General features: G+C 33.2%; 1 protein-coding gene across 6 annotated transcripts in view; it reads right to left on the bottom strand.

The window, feature by feature from the left end:
• LOC139516983 (uncharacterized) overlaps window positions 1-26,386 on the bottom strand; it is an 81,102-nt gene that overhangs the window by 39,027 nt on the left and 15,689 nt on the right. For 2 of the 6 annotated variants that reach the window (XM_071307499.1, XM_071307500.1), the window contains exons 2-5: window positions 24,011-24,057; window positions 15,460-15,661; window positions 2,723-3,025; window positions 771-837 (exon numbers count right to left, since the gene is read on the bottom strand). In XM_071307499.1, coding sequence (XP_071163600.1) covers window positions 771-837; window positions 2,723-3,025; window positions 15,460-15,661; window positions 24,011-24,037 — 599 coding nt within the window. In that variant the 5' untranslated portion in view covers window positions 24,038-24,057. Of the gene's footprint in view, window positions 1-770; window positions 838-2,722; window positions 3,026-15,459; window positions 15,662-24,010; window positions 24,059-25,045; window positions 25,152-26,386 lie in introns of those variants that run through there. The other 4 variants (XM_071307497.1, XM_071307501.1, XM_071307498.1 and 1 more) reach the window with 4 other exon arrangements.

Genomic DNA, 26,386 nt, shown 5'->3' with positions numbered 1-26,386 from the left:
AATGCTTTGGTTTCAGAGTTATAAGCCAAAATCTACATTTTACCCATATGTTCTATTTTTAGCCATGGCGGCCATCTTGGTTGGTTGGCTGGGTCACCACACACATTTTTATAACTAGATACCCTAATGATAATTGTGGCTAAATTTGGTTAAATTTGGCCCAGTAGTTTCAGAGGAGAAGATTTTTGTAAAAGATTGCAAAAATTTACATAAAAAATTGGTAAAAAATGACTATAAAGGGCAAATACTCCTGAAGGGGTCAACTGACCATTTTGGTCATCTTAAATTCTTTGTAGATCTTACTTTTCTGAACATTATTGCAGTGTACAGTTTATTTCTATCTATAATAATATTCAAGATAATAACCCAAAACTTCAAAATTTCCTTAAATTTACCAATTCAGGGGCAGCAATCCAACAACCAGTTGTTCGATTCATCTGACAAATTCCGGCAGATAGATCTTAACCTGATAACAATTTTAACCTTTGTCAGATTTACTCTAATTTTTTTGGTTTCAGAGTTATAAGCCAAAATCTACATTTCACTCCCATGTTCTATTTTTAGCCATGGCAGCCATCTTGGTTGGTTGGCCAGGTCACCGGACACATTTTTTTTAACTAGATACCCCAATGATGATTGTGGCCATGTTTTGTCAAATTACTAAAAAATTGTTTTTAAGGGAGGAATGAGGAAACAAATTTTTTTTTTCAGAAGGGAAGGAAAATATTTAAAATGAATGCATGTTTTCAATTAAAATGTGTGACTTATACCTGCTGATGATTGGACATTTTATATCTTCAGGTAAAATAGTCTCAATATTCTTAAAACATCTGTAATCTGAAATAGAATAGGTATATATTAGCAAAAACAAACTTCCCCTCCCTCTCTTTCTGTATGTATATAATATATACCACTAGTATATAACTCTATATAACCATAGTGTTCCATTTCATCTAGCCATGTTTGTCATGTTAGTTGTAAGTAAAAACACCTAGAGCGGTCATGATATCTGTGACCATGATTTATTTGCAGGATTACTGCTTTTATTGATTAAAATGGGATAGTATACTCAATTTAAGGTACAGTCAAGCATTTGCATTGATCATTGTTGAATTGTTGAATAGAATAGTTTGCATACATATTTTTACTTTCAAATTGAAAAAAAACTTGTTCATACGATGTTTGCCTTGTTCAGCCATTGGAGACTATGTAAATAAATGGGTATGGGTAAATCCCTAGGATTTGCATGTGGTTCATGAAAGATTTGCGTATATGATATTGTCCTAACAACTGGGTTTTGATTGAAAGTTGGATATGTTGACAAGTAATTTTTGTTCTAAACAAAATTTGACTAGCCCAGTCAGACATATTGATAGGGTTAAAAACATATTGGATAAGATTGTCTAAATATGGCATACCCCACATCTCCTTTTATTCATTTATTTTAAGGTTTGTTTCCAGACACAGACAAAATTATTCATTTACTCTTCCCTCATTGAAATTGAATTAGCAATGCAAATTATGTGTGTATATGTGAGCCAAAATCTGTTCCTGTGAAAAAAGTTCCAGTGGAACTAATTTCACAGGTAAAATATGTTCTGGGAGAACTTTTTTCACAGACAATTTCTATATAATATGTTCCATCTATATGAAATAAGTTCCACACTTTACCTGGTGAAATAAGTTCTGGGTTGGTGAAATTTGTTCCTTACCTAGTGGAATAAGTTCCATGTTTGTGAGATTTGTTCCTTACCAGGTGAAATAAGTTCTGGATTTGTGAGATTTGTTCCTCACCTGGTGAAATAAGTTCCTTGTCTATGAAATAATTCAAATATGTTCCACTGGTTAAACAAGTTATCTTGTATACTGAGCACTTGTCATCAGTGAGTTTAAAGTCATTATAAAAGCGTGTATTATATTGATAAGGTAATAAATAAAAAGTGTACACATCCAATTTGGATCATGTGGAGTAAAGCAAAAGTTTAATAACATACTCAATTAATAATGCTAAAAATGACACTTATGAACCAGGAAAGAGTAGAATAAGAAATAATAATAAAAGTCATTCTGAAAAATAGTTAAACATGTTAAAGATGAACATTTGTACTTTTTTAAAAAGGACAAAGTGACTGATCAATTATATTAAAAGACATATAGAAACAAAAGACACACTCTTTAAAAACTGTGCAATGACCATAGTTAAGTACATGTATGATTAGAACACTCATGACGGATCAACAAGAAACATGGAGGTGGAATATCACATATATATAAACATAGATACAAATTATGAAACATTATCATCGCTTTTATTTCTTATCTACTTCCTACAGTCATGCCTTCAATTGCAAATGTACCCCATGCAAGCACAGTACTTATTTTCTGTGAAATAGGTTCGAGCAGAACATTTTCATTGATTTCTATGAAATACCCGGTACCTTTGTTCAAAACTAATATCACACAAACTTATTTCACTTTTTTTTATTAAATTTTAATATTGGAACAAAACTCATGGTGCTGTGATTTTTGTTCCAGAACTTATTTCACACTTGGTTAAAATATTAGTTCCGGAACAAATTTTATAGTGCTGGAACATATTTTCTGTGACATAAGTTCCGGTGGAACATATTTCCTATGATATTTGTTCCAGCGGAACAAATGTCATGCCGGAACGAATTTTTTGTTACATATACATGTCTACATGCACTACATTGATATTTACCTGCAATCATGACTTTGTCCTCATCACATTTTCTAATGTAACAACTGCAGTCTTCTTCTGCTGGTTTACATGAGCAAGGGTCCTTTGGGGGTATAACATAATCATAATTCTGTCTGTAATCACATCTACAATGTATGTCAGTACTGGAACTCCCATTATTAGCTAAAACCTGTCCACTAGCTTTGCATAATGACTTACTTAATACACATTGACTATTTCCATTAGTTGTAAAAGTGAATGGCTGGTATCGACTTGAATTACATGGAACTTGGTGCAAGTCTGGTAAAAGTATATACTTGAAACCTAAAATAAATGGATGAATGTATGTAACAACTGCCAAATTATAAATACAGGTCTGGAGATTTAGTAAATTACATATATTTTCTTGTTTGGAAATTTATCAAGAAGCATTGTCTTGGTTCACTAACTTGCATATATAAGGTACTCCATAGTATAACTAATTCAATTTTCCATTAAACAACAGGCATCCATAATAGTTCGTATGATATACGTTTACAATAATACAAATAATTCCAGCAATAGATCATTTGTAGATGTTTCTATGCAAATGCAATTCTAAAAGTTACCTCAAACTATCAGACTTAACTCTATAATTATAAATTAACTGACCCTCTAGCCTATTACTTAACATGCTTAAATTAATATTCTAAATCTATCTTATGTATCAAACTTGAGACTGACCTACATGACCTATTAATTACCAAATGGCAATGCTGAATTAGACAGAACATATTTATATAACAAGAGTGCACACGCTGAAATGTCTCGCCTTCTATACTAATCATTGATATTATGTTGATAGTCCTAAGTACATGAAGTATAAAGTTAAGCTTTATAACAACTGTCACATAAACTTAACATTAACCAAGATAACTAAACAAAAACCAATGAACCTTGAAAATGAGGTCAAGGTCAGATGAACCATGCCAGGCAGACATGTACAGCTAACAATGCTTCTATACAACATATATAGTTGACCTATTACTTCATTTTTTGTACTTATAGTTTAAGAAAAATAGACCAAAACACAAAAACTTAACACAGTGCAATGAACCGTGAAAATGAGGTCACGGTCAAATAAAACCTGCCAACTGACATAAAGATCATAAAATATTTCCATACACCAAATATAGTTGACCTATAGCATATAGTATTAGATAAAAAGACCAAAACTCAAAAACTTAACATTGACCACTGAACCATGAAAATGAGGTCAAGGTCACATGACATCTGCCCGCTAGACATGTACACCTTAAAATCATTCCATACAACAAATATAGTAGACCTATTGCATATAATATGAGAAAAACAGACCAAAACACAAAAATTTAACTATAACCACTGAACCATGAAAATGAGGTCATGGTCAGATGACACCTGCCAGTTGGACATGTACACCTTACAGTCCTTCCATACACCGAATATACTAGCCCTATTGCTTTTAGTATCTGAGATATGGACTTGACCACCAAAACTTTTAAAACCTTGTTCACTGATCCATGAAATGAGGTCGAGGTCAAGTGAAAACTGTCTGACAGACATTAGGACCTTGCAAGGTACGCACATATGAAATATAGTTATCCTATTACTTATAATGAGAGAGAATTCAACATTACAAAAAATTTGAACTTTTTTTTCAAATGGTCACTGAACCATGAAAATGAGGTCAAGGACATTGGACATGTGACTGACACAAACTTCGTAACATGAGGCATCTATATACAAAGTATGAAGCATCCAGGTCTTCCACCTTCTAAAATATAAAGCTTTTAAGAAGTTAGCTAACACCACCGCCGCCGCCGCCGCCGCCCCCGCCGGATCACTATCCCTATGTCGAGGTTTCTGCAACAAAAGTTGCAGGCTCGACAAAAATCCTTAATGTCTCAAGTAGTGATCAATAACATGTGAAATAAACAATTACAAATTAATTACAATTTATTACTTTCTAGAACTACTGCTACTAAAGATATTAAAAGCAACTTCTGTTGTTTACTAAAACAAGAGTGCACATGCGGAAATGTCTCCCCTTCTTTGTTAATAATTGATATTATGTTGATAGTCCTATAAATATAAAGCTTTATTACAACTGTCACATAAACTTATTATCAACCAAGAAAACTTAATTTTAACATTGACAAATGAACTATATGAAAATAAAGTCAAGGTCATATAAATCATGCCAGGCAGACATTTACAGCTAACATTTCTTCCATACAACAAATATAGTTGACCTATTGTTTATAGTTTAAGAAAAACAGACCAAAACACCAAAACTAAACACTGATCGTTGAACCAAGAAAAAGAGGTCAAGGTCAAATAGAACTTGCTCGACTGACATATAGATCATAAAACATTTCTATACACCAAATATAGTTGACCTATTTCATATAGTATTTGAAAAAAAGACCAAAACTCAAAAACTTAACTTTGACCACTGAACCATGAAAATGAGGTAAAGGTCAGATGACACGTACACCTTACAATTATTACATACACCAAATATATTAGACCTATTGCATACAATATAAAAAAAAACAGACCAAAACACAACCAGATGCTCCGCAGGGCGCAGCTTTATACGACCGCAGAGGTTGAACCCTGAACGGTTGGGGCAAGTATGGACACAACATTCAAGCTGGATACAGCTCTAAATTTGGATTGTGATTAAATAGTTGACACAGCATAGGTTTCTGACCCAGAATGAATGAATGAACCTTAAAAAACAATTTTGCCTTTGAGCAATTCACTATGCTGTTGAATATTAATCCTCTCAAAAAAATGTTTGAAGAAATTTTCTTTTTATTTATGAAATCTGAAATGAGAAAAATTTAACCCCCCCCCCCCCCCATTTTTTTTCACATCCCCCTTTCCCTTTTTCCAAAATTGATCTCAATTCAAATTTCTAATGGAGTTTGCAACAATAACTACTCATTTAAATACATCATAAAATATTAAAATGTAACAAAAGGTGCTTGTTATCACTGAATGGTAAAGATTGCGTTAATTTATCAGTTGGTAGTAAAAGTGAATATACATTGTATATTGTATAAAACAATGATTTAAGTTGACTCAACTTCTATTCTGGACAAAGAAAGATAACTCCAATCAATTGAAAATTTCTTGCTATTGCACAATATTGTGCAATTAGATATTTCTGGCTATTGCGCAATACTGTGCAATTGAAAATATTTGCTATTGCACAATACTGTGCAATTGAAGATTTCTTGCTATTGCGCAATACTGAGCAATTGAAAATTTATTGCTATTGCACAATACTGTGCAATTGAAGATGTCTTGCTATTGCTGAATACTGTGCACTTGAAAATTTCTTGCTATTGCACAATACTTAAAATAATAGTTTTGGATCCTGCTTTGAACCAACTGAAAACTGGGCCCATAAACAAAAATCTAAGTTCATGTTTAGATTCAGCATATCAAAAAAGGCATAGAATTCAATTTTTGTTAAAATCAAATTTAGTTTAATTTTGGACCCTTTGGACTTTAATGTAGACCAATTTAAAAACGGGACCAAAAATTAAGAATCTACATACACAGTTAGATTTGGCATATCAAAGAACCCCAATTATTCAATTTTTGATGAAATCAAACAAAGTTTAATTTTGGACCCCGATTTGGACCAACTTGAAAACTGGGCCAATAATCAAAAATCTAAGTACATTTTTAGATTCAACATATTAAAGAACCCCAAGGATTCAATTTTTGTTAAAATCAAACTAAGTTTAATTTTGGACCCTTTGGACCTTAATGTAGATCAATTTGAAAACGGGACCAAAAATTAAGAATCTATATACACAGTTAGATTTAGCATATCAAAGAACCCCAATTATTCAATTTTTGATGAAATCAAACAAAGTTCAATTTTGGACCCTTTTGGCCCCTTTTTCCTAAACAGTTGGCACCAAAACTCCCAAAATCAAACCCAACCTTCCTTTTATAGTCATAAACCTTGTGTTTAAATTTCATAGATTTCTATTTACTTATACTTAAGTTATGGTGCAAAAACCAAGAATAATGCTTATTTGGGCCCCTTTTTGGCCCCTAATTCCTAAACTGTTGGGACCTCAACTCCCAAAATCAATCCCAACCTTTCTTTTGTGGTCATAAACCTTGTGTCAAAATTTCATAGATTTCTATTCACTTAAACTAAAGTTAAAGTGCGAAAACCAAGAAAATGCTTATTTGGGCCCTTTTTGGCCCCTAGAAATTTTGGGACCAAAACTCCCAAAATCAATCCCAACCTTCCTTTTGTGGTCATTAACCTTGTGTCAAAATTTCATCGATTTCTATTCACTTTTACTAAAGTTAGAGTGCGAAAACTAAAAGTATTCTGACGACGACGACACAGACGACGACGCCAACGTGATAGCAATATACGAAGAAAAATTAAAATTTTTGCGGTCGTATAAAGACTTAACTATAACCACTGAACCATGAAAATTAGGGCAAGGTCAGGTGACACCTGCCAGTTTGACATGTACACCTTCCATACACTGAATATACTAGACCTTTATTGCGAACCCTATCATAGTTTTCCATAGATTCACCTGCAAGTTACCTGTCCATTTAAACTTTTGCAAGTTCTATTGTCCCATTGAACAAATACAACAGGTATTGTTCTCTGTATAGTTTATTTGATGGGACCTTTAAATTTCTTCCAAGAGAAATCTATCACTCATTGATTAATTTACCTGAGTAAAAAAAAATTCTTCCAAATAAATGAAAATACACTTGTTATTGTTCAATATACCCTGGTTGTTATTTTTTATTCTTCATTCAAAACTGAGGTTTTGTTATGTTTTCATGGAAGGATGTCAATAGTGTATTTATTAGGACATAACTCATTATAATAGATGCCCAAGGTGTATGAATGTGTTTTTTGTTTATTTTTCAAATTCTGTAAACCAAATTATTTTCACAAATAGTTATTCATCTCAACTTATTCCTTTTATGTTGATTTCTCAGCTATTTATCTAAATAGATTAATAATTTTCTTGCTGTTTTATGTAAGGGAAGACCAAAAAGTAACATTTGTACAATAATTTATTTGTACTCTTATTTTATAAAATCACTGTTATTTTACTTTTGACCAATACAAGAGCTTTTTTTAAGTTTTATGTGATATAAGCCTAAAATGCTGCCGCTGGCTAACTCACTTGTGGGTGAAAAGAAAGTCGAGTGTGTAAATCTTTCCTGCCAGTACAAAACCTCTACTCTATCCAAGACTTCTACAGTGCCTCCTCGCGACAGCACACGGTAACTAGGTTTTATTATCCTAGGCGTCATCTGTAGAGGATCTCGGAGCAGCAAGGGCCCCAGAGATGCAGTGTGTAGGCCCACCGGCGTGTGGACACGCCCTAGCACTCATCATCCTTGCCCCAGCTATGGGTCAAATAGTATCACTGCCTTGTGATTGGATTCTTGAATCAAAGGCTATGGAAGTAAATCCAGACAGAAAATCCGGGTAGATGGAACTCGATAGCAACAGCAATCGTCTAAGGGATGGAAACCCCTACAGAAAAGCTGCCGGTCCTCCGGGCACAGGGGGTTAAGCGTAGGGTTAATCACCCTGCCTTGGAAAAAAATATTGATTACAGAAACGACTACAATAGCCAATACTCTTTCTCGTCACAGACTGGAGGAAGAACATGTTTTTAATCGAAAACAGCAGATGACGCGAAGGCCGATGGAGCTGTTTTCAAACAAACTCACCACCAGAATAGGCACATGGAATGTAAGAACACTATACCAAAGTGGTAAATGTGCACAAGTAACAAAAGAGATGGATAGATACAAGATCGAAATTCTAGGACTAAGTGAAGTTAGATGGAACACATCAGGCATGACAAATTTGAATACAGGCCACACCATCATATATTCCGGAAACACCAAACAAAATGACCCACACGAAAAGGGAGTTGGATTTCTAATAACGAAAAGATCTAAAACAGCTTTGCTGGAGTGGAATCCCATATCACCAAGAATTATCACAGCACGCTTTAACTCACGTTTCCAAAAAACCACCCTGATACAAGTATACGCCCCAACCAATGGTGCAGATGACTGTGAAAAGGAAGACTTCTACCACTCATTACAAACAACTATAGAAAAAGTGCCAAAAAGAGACCTATTGGTACTTATGGGTGACCTAAATGCTAAGGTTGGATCAGAAAGAAAGGGATGGGATAGAGAAATCGGCCCCCATGGGATAGGAAAAATGAACGAAAACGGTGAACTGTTTGCAGACTTCTGTGCTACCAACAACCTTGTCATAGGAGGAACACTCTTCAAACACAAGAACTGCCATAAGGTAACCTGGGTGTCACCAGCAGGAAATGCAGAAAACCAAATAGACCGCATAACTATTTCTCAGAGATGGAGGTCTTCACTGCAAGATGTAAGGGTAACTAGAGGCTCTAAAGAGCCTGTGTCGCTCACCTTGGTCTATGTGAATATTAAACAAAGGACGCAGATGGATTCATGACAAAATTGTGTTTTTGTGATGGTGATGTGTTTGTACATCTTACTTTACTGAACATTCTTACTGCTTACAATTATCTCTATTTATAATGAACTTGGCCCAGTAGTTTCAGAGGAGAAGATTTTTGTAAAAGATAAATAAGATTTACGAAAAATGGTTAAAAATTGACTATAAAGGGCAATAACTCCTAAAGGGGTTAACTGACCATTTCAATCATGTTGACTTATTTGTAAATTTTACTTTGCTCAACATTATTGCTGTTTACAGTTTATCTCTATCTATAATAATATTCAAGATAATAACCAAAAACAGCAAAATTTCCTTAAAGTTACCAATTCAGGGGCAGCAACCCAACAACAGGTTGTCCGATTCATCTGAAAATTTCAGGGCAGATAGATCTTGACCTGATAATCAATTTTATTCCTATCAGATTAGCTCTAAATGCTTTGGTTTTTGAGTCATAAGCCAAAAACTGCATTTTACCCCTATGTTCTATTTTACGCTGTGGCGGCCATCTTGGTTGGTTGGCCGGGTCACGCCACACATTTTTTAAACTAGATACCCTAATGATGATTGTGGACAAGTTTGGTTAAATTTGTCTCAGTAGTTTCAGAGGAGAAGATTTTTGTACAAGATAACAAAACTTCACGAAAAATTGACAAAAAATGACTATAAAGGGCAATAACTCCTTAAGGGGTCAACTGACCATTTTGGTCATGTTGACTTTTTTGTAGATCTTACTTTGCTGAACATTATTGCTATTTACAGTTTATCTCTATCTATAATTATATTCAAGATAATAACCAAAAACGGTGAAATTTCCTTAAAATGACCAATTTTGGGGCAGCAACCCAACAACGGGTTGTCTGATTTATCTGAAAATTTCAGGGCAGATAGATCTTGACCTGATAAACAATTTTACCCCATGTCAGATTTGCTCTAAATGCTTTGGTTTTTGAGTTATAAGCCTAAAACTGCATTTTACCCCTATGTTCTATTTTTAGCCATGGCGGCCATCTTGGTTGGTTGGCGGGGTCACGCCACACATTTTTTAAACTAGATACCCCAATGATGATTGTGGCCAAGTTTGGTTTAATTTGGCCCAGTAGTTTCAGAGGAGAAGATTTTTGTAAAAGTTAACGACGCCGGACGACGACGGACGACGACGGACGACGGACGACGCCGGACGCCGGACGCAAAGTGATGGGAAAAGCTCACTTGGCCCTTCGGGCCAGGTGAGCTAAAAAGGGGAGCAGATGCAGCATCAGACCATCATTTAGTTATAGGGTCAATAAAGATGAAACTTTTAGCCCAAAAAAAAACAAATTGTCAAAAGAAGAAAGTTCAACGTTGGGAAGCTGAAAATACCAAACATAAGAGAAGAATTCCAAATATCTCTTCAAAATAGATTCTCAGCTATAAGTAACCTGGATATAGAGGAGAATGATATTAACAACACATGGGAGCAGACAAAAAATGTAATACTAGAAACATGTGAGGAAACATTAGGATACATGCAGTATAAACGCAAAAACTGGATGTCAGATAATACATGGGTTAAGGTTGAAGAACGGAGAAAAGCCAAAGAAAAAGTCTTAAATGCCACCACAAGACAACAAAAAAGACAAACACAAGACCTTTATAGAGAGAAAGACAAAGAAGTGAAGAAGAACTGTAAACAGGATAAAAGAAACTATGTTGAACAATTAGCACAAGAAGCAGAAATTGCATGTAGCAAAGGAGACATAAAATCTCTCTACAACACAATTAAACAACTAAGTGGAAGAAGATCGAACTCAAATGCTACAGTTAAAGATAAAAATGGCAATGTGATAACAAAAATTGAAGAGCAATTAAAACGATGGAAAGATCATTTTGAAGAAGTGCTAAACAGACCCCCTCCAACAGACCCACCTAACATTGAAGGGAGACAGGTCCTGAACATCAAGACAGGAGATATAACTAAAACAGAGGTAAACACTGCAATAAAACAACTAAAGAATGGGAAAGCAGGAGGGATCGACAACATACCCCCTGAAGCTATAAAGGCAATGGATAACATATGTATTGATAAACTTCACCAACTACTTAACAAAATATGGAATGACGAACATATACCTGATGACTGGCGTAAAGGAATCCTCATTAAAGTACCAAAGAAAGGCGACAAATCAATCTGTAGCAACTGGAGAGGAATTATTTTGCTTTCCATTCCTAGCAAAGTCTTATGTCACATCATCCTACAGAGGTTAAAGAAAGAAGTTGATAAGTTACTGAGAGAAGAACAGGCCGGTTTCAGACAAGAGAGATCATGCATTGACCAAATTGCCACATTAAGAATCATCATCGAGCAAACCATTGAATGGCAGACAACCCTATACTTAACATTTGTAGATTTCGAGAGGGCCTTTGATAGTATAGACCATCAAGTACTATGGAACATCCTTAGACATTATGGAATACCCGAAAAAATCATAACCGTCATCCAACAGCTCTATGACGGTTTTACATGTCAAGTGAGCCATGCAGAGACTCTGACAGATCTATTTCCTGTATCAACGGGTGTCAGACAAGGATGTTTACTTTCCCCTCTCCTTTTTCTAATAGTGATAGATTGGGTGAGTCGGAAATCGTACAATACTCCAATAGGTATTAAATGGACATTACAGTCATGCCTTGAAGACCTGGACTTTGCAGACGATATCTGCCAGCTTTCCCATCGCCATGAAGACTCACAAAAGCAAGCAACCAACCTTGAAACAACTGCAAAACAAGTAGGACTTTACATAAATGCAAAAAAGACAAAATCTATGAGGGTAAACACAAACCAACTTAACAAAACCAAAGAGAGAGATGCTGAAGTTGAAGATGTCAATGAGTTTACATATCTTGGAAGTGTCATAAGTACATCAGGTGGGACAGATGAAGACATCCAATCAAGAAAAAGAAAAGCTCAACAAGCCTTTGCTATCCTAAAACCAGTCTGGAGGAGCAAAGCGCTCAGAACAAACACCAAAATCAGGATCTTCAATTCAAATGTAAAATCTATTCTTCTTTATTGGTCAGAAACTTGGAGACTGACAGCTGCATCTACAAAAACATTACAAGTTTTCATGAACAGATGCCTAAGAAACATCATTGGAATCAAGTGGCCAAACACAATCAGCAACAAAGAGTTATGGAAAAGGACAAGACAAGAGCCAATAGAAAGAACGATAACAACACGAAGATGGAAATGGATTGGACACACTCTTCGTAAAAGCAACACAAATGTAACAAGACAGGCACTAGATTGGAAACCTCAGGGCCATCGTAAAAGAGGGCGACCAAAATCCACCTGGCGCAGAGATTTAACATCTGATCTTCAGAAAATTGGGAAAACATGGGGTGAAGCAAAGAAACTGGCAAAGGACAGGAAAAGATGGAAAGCTACTGTGGTCGCCCTATGTCCCCCATGGGACGAAGTGGATTAAGTCAAGTTAAGTCAATACAAGAGCTGCAATATGTGATGCAGTTATAGATGGCATAACGTTTGAAAAATCTGAGAACATTTTTAAACACTGTGGATATATTCATTAAAATTATCTCCCCTGGTTATTGTTGAGTCTGACTGTTCATGTATTATGTAGTTCTTTTGATTCATGCAAAGTGCAAATTTTGCATTGGATACATTATTTACACATTACATCGATTTAGATAAAAAAAAATATTTTAAGAATTACACGATTAATTTAATTAAAAAAACGCTTTAATTTTGCATCTTGAATAATTTTGAAATCTTGAAAATGACTTTGAAATTTATTTTTCAAACTAACGTAACTAAATAATAGCAATGCACACTTGGCTGAACTTCATTTTACTATCATAAATACTGAAGTATGAACAAACTAATCCCCCCTTAGACGAGCTTACTCTCCTAAAGGTTATAAGGTTAATTATACAAAAGTTTGATCAGAAATCAACTTTTAATTTTTGAATCAGTGTTTATATTGAAACTATTAAAAATGTATTATTGATATTGAATAAATACAATGCCATATGCAGTTTTGCAGGAGTTCTTATTTATTATTTGTACATGTATTTTTATCATTGACAGTTCAATTTTTTGTTCAAGGTAAATTAATCAACGAGTGATAGATTTCTCTTGGAAGAAATTTAAAGGTCCCATCAAATAAACTAAACAGAGAACAATACCTGTTGTATTTGTTCAATGGGACAATAGAACTTACAAAAGTTTAAATGGACAGGTAACTTGCAGGTGAATCTATGGAAAACTATGATAGGGTTCGCAATAATTGCTTATAGTATCTGAGATATGGACTTGACCACCAAAACTTAACCTTGTTCACTGATCCATGAAATGAGGTTGAGGTCAAGTGAAAACTGTCTGACAGGTATGAGGGACTTGCAAGGTATGCACATACTAAATATAGTTATCCTTTTACTTATAATAAGTGAGAATTTAACATTACAAAAAAAATATGTGTTTTGAACTAATCCTTTTTTGTTTAAAAACTTATTTGTTGCCAGAATTTTATGGTTTATTCTATACTGAAACCATTGTAGCTTAGTATTTTTTGTTATAGCAAATGGCAGTTGAAAAATCTTTTTCCAGTTCTGATTTTCTAAAACTAATTTTATATAATGTTGCTTCCCATCTTTTTATTTCTGTAGGAACAGTGATGCTTTTGTTAAGCACCAAATGCATATCTTAAAATCCCTTTTTGCTTTTAAGAATGGTCTTTGTAACTGATGGTATGAAAGGAGATACTAATTTATAATCCCCCCTATTAATTTTTTTGGAAGTCTAAGTTAGCATAGAAATGCTATTATATATTTCATGATGTCCAAATCATCTGAAAACACTCCTTCAAATTGGTTGAAATTTAGAAAGGTACCATTCTTCCCTATCATTTATATGAGGAAATACCCTTACTATGCCAGTATTTTGAAAACACTGTTTTGTTGTAAATTTGGAATAGATCATTCATCCAAATAGGACTGGAAAGAAAATATTCCCAGTCGTGCAAATTCTTTTCTGTTTTACATTACCATTTGCCAAGCACACAGTTCATCTTTCCAAAATTTATTATTAATACTTTTCTGTAGTTGCTTTACATAGCTATTACCACAACTAAAGAATCTATCTTGATCAACATAAGACAGAAATGTATTTCGCCATTTACAATCATTTTTAAACATTCTTCTGATCCAAATACATTTCAAAGCATTTATCAGGTTTATAAAAGCATGTAAATTTATCATTTTTAAGCCTCCATCTCAATAATCTTATTGGGGGCCTAAGTGATAGTCTGACACTTTGATAGTCCGACAGTTTCATGGTCCGACATTTAGCTGAACATGACTTCCAGTCACTTTTGTTGTTTTTTTAGGCCTCCATAAGTCAGTTCTGGTCACACATGACTATTTTCATGTATTCACAGTACTCATTTGTCTGACAAGTACTGCCCCTTGGCTTACAAATGCTGCACAATTTCATTTTTAAGATGGTTGTTTCTTAGATCATAGATGTTCAAGACATCACTTGTAAGCCAGAGTTAAAATTGGCTCTTTGGTTTCAGACAACAAAATCTTTAAGTTATTCCCTAAAGGGTCCAATATTACTTAGTTCACTGTGTAATTAGGTAGATAAATCAATGAGTGATGGATTTCTCTTAGAAGAAATTTAAAGGTCCTGGTGAATAAAGTTACTATTCAGAGAACAATACCTATTGTATTTGTTCAATGGGACAATAGAACTGCCAAAAGTTTAAATGGACAGGTGAATCAGGTGAATCTATGGAAAAGTATAATTGGGTTCGCAATAAATAATTTAAAATTGGCAACATAAGTGTCTTTACAACAGTAATTCAACCAATAACAGTAATATATAAATAAACTAGACACTTAGGACAGAAGAATATTATCTATTATTCAAGACCGATTATAGTGTCTAGATCATAACATTTTGCTATTCTTAATTATAGGGGCATAACTCTAGAAGTAAAAATCCATTGAATAGAACTAGATAAGGGATGTTGATACCTTTGTAGGAGAATTACTCTTTGTAGTTAGTGGTAGCCTGCAGTCTTCTAAAGGATAAGACCAATTTTACTCTCCCTGACCATTTTATATAAGTTTGATAGAGACACTGTCACAGGATTAATGTTGTACATCATTCCCACTTTGATGTAAAAAGCACTGGTTTGTGTCTTACCTTCCCTGGATAAGTCTTCAGAGCCACATTTTTCTCTGAATAGGTTTTTTTCAGCATCTGATTTTAATCCATCAAGTAAACATATATACATTTTTTCGTCTAAACACGTATAGGATGAAGTGAAATTCCACTGTGATGCATGTGGACATTTCAAGTCATATCTTTTTATGTCATATCCATTTGCGCATGTTAATATTGTAAGCTGAAAAAGAAACACTAACAGAGAAAATGGCATACTTGTCATGCTTCTTCTAAATATATATGTATGTAAATGTATAAGAACTTATTAAACTTAAATAAGCTAATAATGATCACTGTTGATAACATTAAAAACATTCTATTAGACTTTAAATACATATAAGCAATATTTCACAAGACAAACTAGCATACATAGGATCATAAACACGGGTAGTAAGGTCGTCATATTGAGGAGCGTTTAGTACAGTGATTTTGTCATAGTTTGGATAAGTTTGACATCGTTAATTTATGTTACTTTCCTAAACTATTGCCTCAGTTCTATTCACACGAGCAGATGAAAAGCAAATAACATGTTTGAATCTGTATTGGAGGTCAAAAGATCTACATTGGAATTGTTGTTTCACGAAATTAATGCAGAATAAGCAAGATATCAAAATTGCTATGGTTTGGTTAAGCGATTGACATGGTTCGGTTAAGAGTCTAGAAATTCGTCATGGTTTTGGTCAAGTTTGTCATTGTTTAGATAGAAATAAATATATATGTGTTTCACTTTAATACTGAAAATTTGCTTGATAGCGCCTGTTATTGAACGACGTTACCCTATTAACTGCCTAAGAAGAAATAAAGCCTGTTTAACCAAATTAAGTGGGTGCAATTGTCAAAGCGTATAAATTAAACATGTCATGTTACTTATCGTAAGTTTTCTACAATATACTTTTAAAAGTCACTGCTCTTTAAAACTAGCTTTAGATGTAATTATACAAACCAATACAAAGCGTTGCTTCTGTTCACATAGAATCTTTTCTTCGTATATCCATGCTTGACTCTGCCAAGGATATCGTGAGTGGCATCACTAGTCAAATTGCGAAAGACTTATACTTAAAAGTTGCAAAAAAGTGGCAGCTAGTCAAAAAGTAATTCTTGTTTTTACATTTTTTCCTAGAAAACTATACATTTGTTTATTTTTCTTTATTTTTAATTTTGAACCAGTTTATGATGAATAAAAGGAGATGTGGGGTTATAGGTCCATGATACAGTAACCCAGCTACAAAACTAACCAACAGATATTAAGAAGACATCATAACTCTTCAACCATTTATGAAACCGAATCGTTACGCGTGACATGGACAACAGTTTTAAAACTTATTGGTTTTAAAACTATATGTAAAATTACAATAAAAGCACTTTCAAAGTTCGAATTTAAAATATGAAAGATCACAATTTCAACTTGGATTTAAGCCGACATAACGTTCAAGTTTATCAATGACTATTACGAATCAATAAAAATCTTTGTAATCAGTGTATGTAAATGTAATGTGCGAATCCTGAAATGCCATTTTCATTGTATCCGTGAGTTTTTTTTTATGGAGAATGATAAATAAACAGACGACAAATTCACGATGTTTGAATAAAATAAGAAATAATATACAATATGTACTGTTTTTATCAATTCATGATAAATGTATTTGATGCGGACCCTACAGCCATCCAGGTGTAAAATTGATACACAGATAGATAAATACTAAGAATAGTTAACGAACAGAGCGCACAAGAGTTTTAAAAGTAGCAGTCGAGTTTCATTTGTAGAAAAATGTACCTTTTAACATGATTAATAATGTAATATAACTTAAAACAGGGTTTGTTGTTCAGCTTGTTGATATTGAATCAAATTCCACTTTGTTGTTTTTGTGATTCGATTCATGTTTACTGTTGAATAATGATATAAAAATTTCATTTTCATTGTAGAGCGATTCATTACTGTTGTATATGTGATGCATTTTTACAGAAGGATTTTAATCAATTTTCATCATATAAAGTCGTAATTTTGAATTGTGCAAAAGTAGGTATTTTCCAGAATAATTGATGGCAGTATTATATCACGAAGAAATATGTGATGTAACAGACAGAAAGATAATAACTTTTTTTTTATGCACGTTAAACCAATAAATAACTTTTAAATTTTGACATACGCAAGCTTTGTTCTGTGTTCAATCATTAACTATATGATACAACTTGTGATGTACTAACATAATCACTTTATACAAAGGTACTTACGAGCTTGAATTATCGATCAGAAGTTCCTTTTACAAAATATCCGAATGTTTGCATTTTTGCATTGATTGTTATCAAAAACACTTAACTCTGTCATGTCAAACTTATCCAAACTATGACAAAATCACTGTACTAAATGCTCCTCGATATGACGACCTTACTACACGTGATAAAAAGTCTGAGTCTGATGTCAATAGTAGGTAATAGAAGAAACCAAGAAAATGTCATTGATACGTAAAACAAACAAAAGACTACTAGCAGGGGACTAATAATCATTGTCTTTGAGCGATGTATTGTTGTTTACCAATAAATTTGAGATTCACTTCGGCATTCCAATCAACTGGTTAATGATTTTTTTGTAATATTATTACAGCTCAAATGTAAAATAAACATAAACTTATATTCTAACCTGAATATAAAGGCAATAAATGTGAATTGTATGTCTTTTAAATAAAAAAAAACAGATCCTCCGAAAAGGCGCAGCTTTATACAGAGCTTGGAACCTGAACGGTTGGGGCAAGTATGGACACAACATTCAAGCTGGATTCAGCTCTAAATTTGAATTGTGATTAAATAGTTGACACAGCATTTTTTAGGTTTTCTGACCCAGAATGAATGTGGTCTAAGGACCTTAAAAAACAATTTTGCCTTTGAGCAATTCACTATGCTGTTGAATATTAATCCTCTCAAAAAAATGTTTGAAGAAATTTTCTTTTTATTTATGAAATCTGAAATGAAAAAAAATGAACAACACACCCACCCCCAAACCACCCAATTTTTTTTTTCACATCCCCCTTTCCCTTATTCCAAAACTTACCTCAATTCAAATTTCTAATGGAGTTTGCAACAATAACTACTCATTTAAATACATCATAAAATATTAAAATGTAAAAAAAGTGCTTGTTATCAATGAATGGTAAAGGTTGTCTTAATTTATCAGTTGGTAGTAAAAGTGAATATACATTGTATAAAACAATGATTTAAGTTGATTCAACTACTATTCTGGATAAAGAAACATAACTCCAATTGAAAATTTCTTGCTATTGCACAATATTGTGCAATTAGATATTTCTTGCTATTTCGCAATACTGTGCAATTGAAAATACTTGCTATTGCACAATACTGTGCAATTGAAGATTTCTTGCTATTGTGCAATACTGTGCAATTGAAAATTTCTTGCTATTGCACAATACTGTGCAATTGAAGATTTCTTTCTTGCTATTGCTGAATGCTGTGCAATTAAAAATTTCTTGCTATTGCACAATACTTAATATAGTAATTTGGGATCCTGATTTGGACCAACTTGAAAACTGGGCCCATAATCAAAAATCTAAGTACATGTTTAGATTCAGCATATCAATTTTTGATGAAATCAAACAAAGTTTAATTTGGGACCCTTTGGGCCTCTTATTCCTAAACTGTTGTGTTTAAATTTCATTGATTTCTATTTAGTTATACTAAAGTTATTGTGCGAAAACCAAGAATAATGTTTATTTAGGCCCTTTTTTTGGCCCCTAATTCCTAAACTATTGGAACCAAAACTCCAAAAAATCAATCCCAACCTTCCCTTTGTGGTCATAAACCTTGTGTCAAAATTTCATAGATTTCTATTTACTTAAACTTAAGTTATTGTGCGAAAACCAAATGTCTTCGGACGACGACGACGACGACGACCACGACACCAACGTGATACCAATATGACCAATATACGACCAAAAAAATTTCAATTTTTGTGGTTGTATAAAAATGTACAAAATATATTGCAGGATAAAGACAATAACTGTTTCATGTCTTTAAATACCAAATTAAATGCCAATACTGTATGAATGCATACCCTATACTGATAATAACCTCATATTTGACTCGGCTGGAAACAACAGTAATACCTCACTGAGGCTCTCTTTACACCTGCTTCTTAATCTTGTATAAATACAGCTGATATATAGACACTAATTAACAGTTATTGTCTATTTATTTACAATGCAAAGACCTTGGTGGAGGTATGAGTTAATCTATATGTGAATCTATATTCATCATTGTTAATTAAAAAATATGCCATGTTTTAAGACCTGAAAACAGTAATGTAACTATACCCCTTCTGAATAAAACTGTTTACTAGGTTTCATTAAGGTGATTGACAACTTTTTGGGGCTTCCTATGGAATATTATCATAAAAGATTGGATGTGAAATACAAGAAAGTACAAGAGGTCTGTATGTTAAATTATATTTTGGAATGATGTCCTCTTGTACAGATGATAAAATAAAAGAATTTGTTTTGACTAGAAAAATTATGATGTCGAAAACCCTGGTGTAATAATTTTTCACTAAGACAGAGATTTCTTTCAGTGAGTAATTAAATACAAACTATGACAAATGTACCTTATCTACAGGAATCTGATGTACAGTAGTTCTCGTTTGTTTATGTAATTTATACATGTTTTTTATATAGATTAGACCGTTGGTTTTCCCGTTTGAATGGTTTTACTCTAATAATTTTTTGGGCCCTTTATACAGTGGAGATCACTTCTAACCTCTCATTAGAACTGTCAGAATATTCTGTCATAGAACTGTTCTAACCTGTCCTAGAACAGTTCTACCTAGAACAGTTCTACCCTAGAACTGTTCTAAGTAGAACTGTCAGAATCAGTTCTAGGTAGAACTGACTAAATCAGTTCTAGGTAGAACTGTCAGGATCAGTTCTAGGGTAGAACTGTCAGGATCAGTTCTAGGTAGAACTGTCCAAATCACTTCTAACAGTAGAACTGTCAGCAGAACTGACTTAATCAGTCAGGACTGTAGAACAGTTCTAAATGACGTCACTGCAGTAAGGGCACTTTAGAATTTAGAAGAAATAAATCACTTCCAATTACTTTGCTATATATTAAATAGCAGATTTTCTATATTTTTTACTGATCAAACGACTTTTATTACGTTACATGTACAAATATCGAAGTGAATAGAAGGTTATCCAACTCATCGGAGATATTTTTATAAGATTGCATACGGAAACATCATTGTTTACGTTTCTTCGTTCCCCGTTTTTAACAGTCTCTTCGTAAATAAAACTACATTTAATTCATGGAATTTTAATCGTTATTTATCTTGTTTGCCTTGGATTTACATTCATTTATAATTCTGCGGTTTTGACAAATGTTCAAACGAAAATTGTACAGTGGATGATCATATATTATGGGATATTAATGAAAAAAGTGCTGTGTTACGTAAACTAGAGGCTCTAAAGAGCCTGTGTCGCTCACCTTGGTATATGTGAATATTAAACAAAGGAAGCAGATGGATTCATGACAAAATTGTGTTTAGGTGATGGTGATGTGTTTGTACATCTTACTTTACTGAACATTCTTGCTCCTTACAATTATCTCTATCTATAATGATCTTGGCCCAGTAGTTTCAGTGGAAAATGTTAGTAAAAATTTACAAATTTTATGAAAATTGTTAAAAATTGACTATAAAGGACAATAACTCCTTAGGGGGTCAACTGACCATTTTTGTCATGTTTGACTTATCTTTAGGTCTTACTTTGCTGTTCATTATTGCTGTTTACAGTTTATCTCTATCTATAATAATATTCAAGATAATAACAAAAAACGTCAAAATTTTCTTTAAATTACCAATTATGGGGCAGCAACCCAACAACCGGTTGTCGGATCCATCTGAAAATTTCAGGGCAGATAGATCTTGACATGATAAACAATTTCACTCCGTCAGATTTGCTCTAAATGCTTTGATTTTTGAGTTATAAGCCAAAAACTGCATTTTACCCCTATGTCCTATATTTAGCCGGACACATTTTTTAAACTACATACCCCAAAGATGATTGTGGCCAAGTTTGGATTAATTTAGCCCAGTAGTTTCAGAGGAGAAGATTTTTGTAAAAGATTACTAAGATTTACGAAAAATGGTTAAAAATTGACTATAAAGGGCAATAACTCCTTAAGGGTTTCGGTCATGTTGACTTATTTGTAAATCTTACTTTGCTGAACATTATTGCTGTTTACAGTTTATCTCTATCTATAATAATATTCAAGATAATAACCAAAAACAGCAAAATTTTCAGGGGCAGCAACCCATCAACGGGTTGTCGGATTCATCTGAAAATTTCTAATCAGATAGATCTTGCACTGATAAACAATTTTACCCCATGTCAGATTTGCTCTAAATGCTTTGGTTTTTGAGTTATAAGCCAAAAACTGCATTTTACCCCTATGTTCTATTTTTAGCCATGGCGGCCATCTTGGTTGGTTGGCGGGGTCACCGGACACATTTTTTAAACTAGATACCCCAATGATGATTGTGGCCAAGTTTGATTAAATTTGGCTTAGTAGTTTCAGAGGAGAAGATTTTTGTAAAAGTTAACGACGCCGGACGCAGGACGACGACGGACGACGGACGCCGGACGCAAAGTGATGGGAAAAGCTCACTTGGCCCTTCGGGCCAGGTGAGCTAAAAAACTATATATACATTTGCACCATCTCGTCTTAGCCAAACTTATCCATAACGATTATATAAATAAATGATATCTGGGAGTCTGGAACTCAGAAAAATATACTGGATCTGAACATGAATGAAACATTTGTCCCTGGACGTTCGGCTACAAACAAAATCATGCATTTTTCTTTGCCTTCTTCAAATTATATTAACAGTATACTATTCCAAGAAGAGAACTTCCCATACATGTACTTTTTATTTTATTTTTAAAATAAAGTATATGAATCAGTCTTGTGAGTGTTGGATGATGCCATTAAATAGTTTTGTTTAAAAAAAACCCACCACAAACTACTGACTTAAACATGTTAAAAAGTCACTTTAGCATGTTTAATGACGGTTCATTATTATGGATACAGAGAGGAAATAACGGTGCGCTAAATTCTTAGATATGGTATATATACACCTTGTCGCAATTTGTCTGCCATTAGTAATTAGTGATTACTGGATATCACACAGGTTCCCGTAAAATTTTGACGTCATAAAACAAAATATCTGACACCACAATGGAAAAGTCATTGTTGTATGCTTCAAAAGTTCAAGAGGCCGGGTCAGCCAGGATTAGCAATAAGGTGTATTGTGTTTCAAAGTTCAAAGACCAAAACAGTGAAAAGGTCTATTTTAACAAAAGGGTATATATATATATTGGTCATGTTGGTAATGTTGGCGTCGTGGTCGTCGTCGTCATCCAAAGACATTTGGTTTTCGCACTATAACTTAAGTTTAAGTAAATATATATATATAGTTCAGAAAAAGCTATTGTTAATGATTTATTTTTCATTTCATATAGGTTGCACTTTGTAAATACAGCTGCATATTGTTTACATTGAAATCTGTGGTAACCTTTCATCCGAGGTAGGGTTAGTTAAGAAAATTAGTGTTAGTTTAAACTCTGAGAAGTTCAGGGCATATAAACGTTAAAAATATGCCGCACAGCCCTATATTTTGACCTTTGAAAAAAATTGTGGTGCATTTGAACTTTCAATTCTAGAATAAGATTTTTTTCATAACTTCATAGTAAAAGTGGTACAGTTTTAGTCTAAAAGGAGTTCCTATGGGAAATTGCATTGTCAATATTTACAGGAATGCAACCTATAACCTTTTAACTAAATTTACCAATTCTTCCAAAGATTTGATATCCACATGTTAATCAATACATAATGTGAATGATCTGAAGGCAGACTATTTTCACCAATTTGTCTATCATGGAGTCTGTTATAATACTTCATAATTTGATGCTAAATTGTTGACCATCCCCAGGCATGGACCCTATACCAGGGCAACCGGAATTACGCCTCCCATTCATAAAATCCTGGCCTAGGGCTATTGAAATGTAAAGTAACGCCTTATACCCTAGAATTTGGAATTTCTCGTTATTGGTCTACTGCTGTTAAGATCCATCCAATCATCTTAATATACCATAGACAATTAATGGAGAGAATTCGGCATAAAAAATTTCAAACCCTGACACTTTAACTATTAAATAATATCCATGCTGCTCCAAGTCAGGAACCGTTACATTGGTGCATTTCACAATTATTTTTTGTCTTTTAGCCTATTACATGTATTAGATTATTCTCATATAATGACAGGATAAAAAAAAAGTCTTGTCTATTTGGCAAATGGAAACCTCTTGGAATAACAGTCTATTGGTACATGATTGTGACAAAAAATCTATCATATCCTATTAATATGACAGTACATGTATTTTGTTAGACTTCAACTTTGAGAGGATTACAATTTTGAAACATGATCTTCATATAGTTGACATAAAGTTTTTATAAAAAAGTTACTTACTAAAATCCATTTGTTTAAATTCCACATTTTCTGTAGTCCAATGCAACCTGCAACAAGTTCATTAAAATTAAAAGATTAAAATTGTTTATTTTTAAAATGTGTCTTGATTTGAAAAAAACATGTTATATATCACAATTATGACAATATTACCTACCAGTTCTACCTGAAATGTGGGCTAATGATGTAAAATAAAATTTGGCATTTTGAAGGAATTACATGACTTGCTGTCCCTAAAATACTAATGCAGACTTGAGATGAATAACATTACTGCAGCCTATAATCTTGATTATCAATTTCCTAAATAACCAATGCCTATCATCTATTCTACTAAAGTCGCAACTCCTCCATTCCTCTTAAACCAAACAAAGTCAGAATATTTGTGATATAACATGCTAATGTAATGTTTTGTATGGTCCTTCCTAAATTTGTCTTTGAAACATTTTTTTTCCACAGAAAACGCCAATTCTTGAGAAAATATCCAAATTTGGAGACCGTTATTAAACACTTTCATGCATGCTCATTCAACAAACTGCCTGAAAAATTAGTAAGAAGTAAGGATAGAAATCATGAAAATAGAACAGTTTCCTATAAATATTGTATTGTATAAGTGCATCATTTTAATAAATTCAACAATTTAATCCACCCTTTTACTGAGGCGCAGAACTGTCCTAAAATAGGCGTTGAACATGTCGAAGTGATCCTCTTCCCTTTTTAAGTGTTTAAACAGGCTCCTGAGTTCTGACTTCAAGACCCCTCACCATTTCTATGTGTTTCTTGGGCACCTTACTTCCATATTTAAATGCATTATGATTAACCGTGTCCAAATCCTTCCTGTGACCAGTAGTATAGAAAATCCTTGCTGTGACCATCTTATTACTGTGTCAACACTCTTTGTTTCAACCTTGTCCAATTGTACCAAGATTTCGAGTGCATCTTCTAGTTATTAATAATTTAAGCTATGTTAGTGTGTGATTATCCTTTAATTTCAATTCGACAAAGCTAATCATAAACCAGTCATACAGTCAAGGGACTTACCTTTCAGTTACTTAAATGACCGATTTCTTAATCACTGCATCAAGTTCCATTTTGTATTGAATGCTGGAAGTATGCATGGTAAGAGTGGTCTTTCTTTAATAATCACCTATTTAATTAAGGTAGATCATATGTATTTATTTCTCGAGATAGAAGTTTCTTATACTTTGCCAAAAAGAAGATTTAACTATGATTTTTTCAAAAATATAATAAAAAGTATAAGTTACCATTCTATTTTCCAAGCTATGAGTCGTTGAAAATTGCCTAAATTTGGTTAGATTGTTCATGAAAAAACACATTTTTATGCATAAAATAAATAGAATTTTGAAATAAATTGTGAGAAGATAGTTTTTTAATATGTTTTAAGAAAATAAAAATAAACAAGAGTGCACACGTTGAAATGTCTCGCCTTCTTTTCTAACCATTTATATAAAATATTATGTTGATAGTCCTAACAAGTAAGCTTTACTTTAACCATTGTTAACTATTACATAAACATAACATGATCCAATAAAATAAGTTCAAGGTCAAACAAGAAATACATGTATACCGTATATTACAATCATTCTATACAGTAAATTTAGTTGACCTATATTGCTTATAGTTTCTAAGAAACAGATTTAAAGGGAAAATTCGCGATTTTTTACTTATGGTTTTAATATGTTCATTATGACATAATATATATATTCGCAAAGTTTTATCGCTATATGTGATAAAGGAGAAATTCAATAATTAATGAAAAAATATTTACTTCCTGTAGGTCGTGACGTTTTCTCCTGGTTTTTGCATGCCGGGATTTAAAATACAATCATTGAAAGTCTTGGTTTTAAATCATATTTTAACGTAATCGTAAGCGCGCCGATGACTTATGCTTTATCTAATAACCATCCGATAAGAAGAAGATAAAACGCACAGACGTGCAATTGTACACATTCATCGGATAAATTTTCTATGTAAAACGTATATATTCGAATTATTTTTGTAGACAACACAAAAAGTTATAAATTTATTTTTAATTAATGCATTTTCGGACTAATAAGGTGAACAAATTAAAGTACAATAATCTGTCAAGACAATACGTTGATGTACTCTTATTGACCTTTTACTATCTCTGCTATGACTAGGTTTATACGATGTGTGTATTCACGGTTCTTTGGCAATACTCGTACAACTACTATTCTGGACAAAGAAAGATAACTCCAATTGAAATTTCTTGCTACTGCACAATATTGTGCAATTAGATATTTCTTGCTATTGTGCAATACTGTGCAATTGAAAATACTTGCTATTGCACAATACTGTGCAATTGAAGATTTCTTGCTAATGAGCAATACTGTGCATTTG

The sequence above is a fragment of the Mytilus edulis genome, chromosome 3 (genome assembly GCF_963676685.1).
Source record: "Mytilus edulis chromosome 3, xbMytEdul2.2, whole genome shotgun sequence".
In the NCBI taxonomy this organism is placed as follows: Eukaryota; Metazoa; Mollusca; class Bivalvia; order Mytilida; family Mytilidae; genus Mytilus; species Mytilus edulis.
The sequence above is the reverse complement of the archived record's forward strand: the minus strand, read 5'-3'. Positions and strand labels throughout refer to the sequence as shown.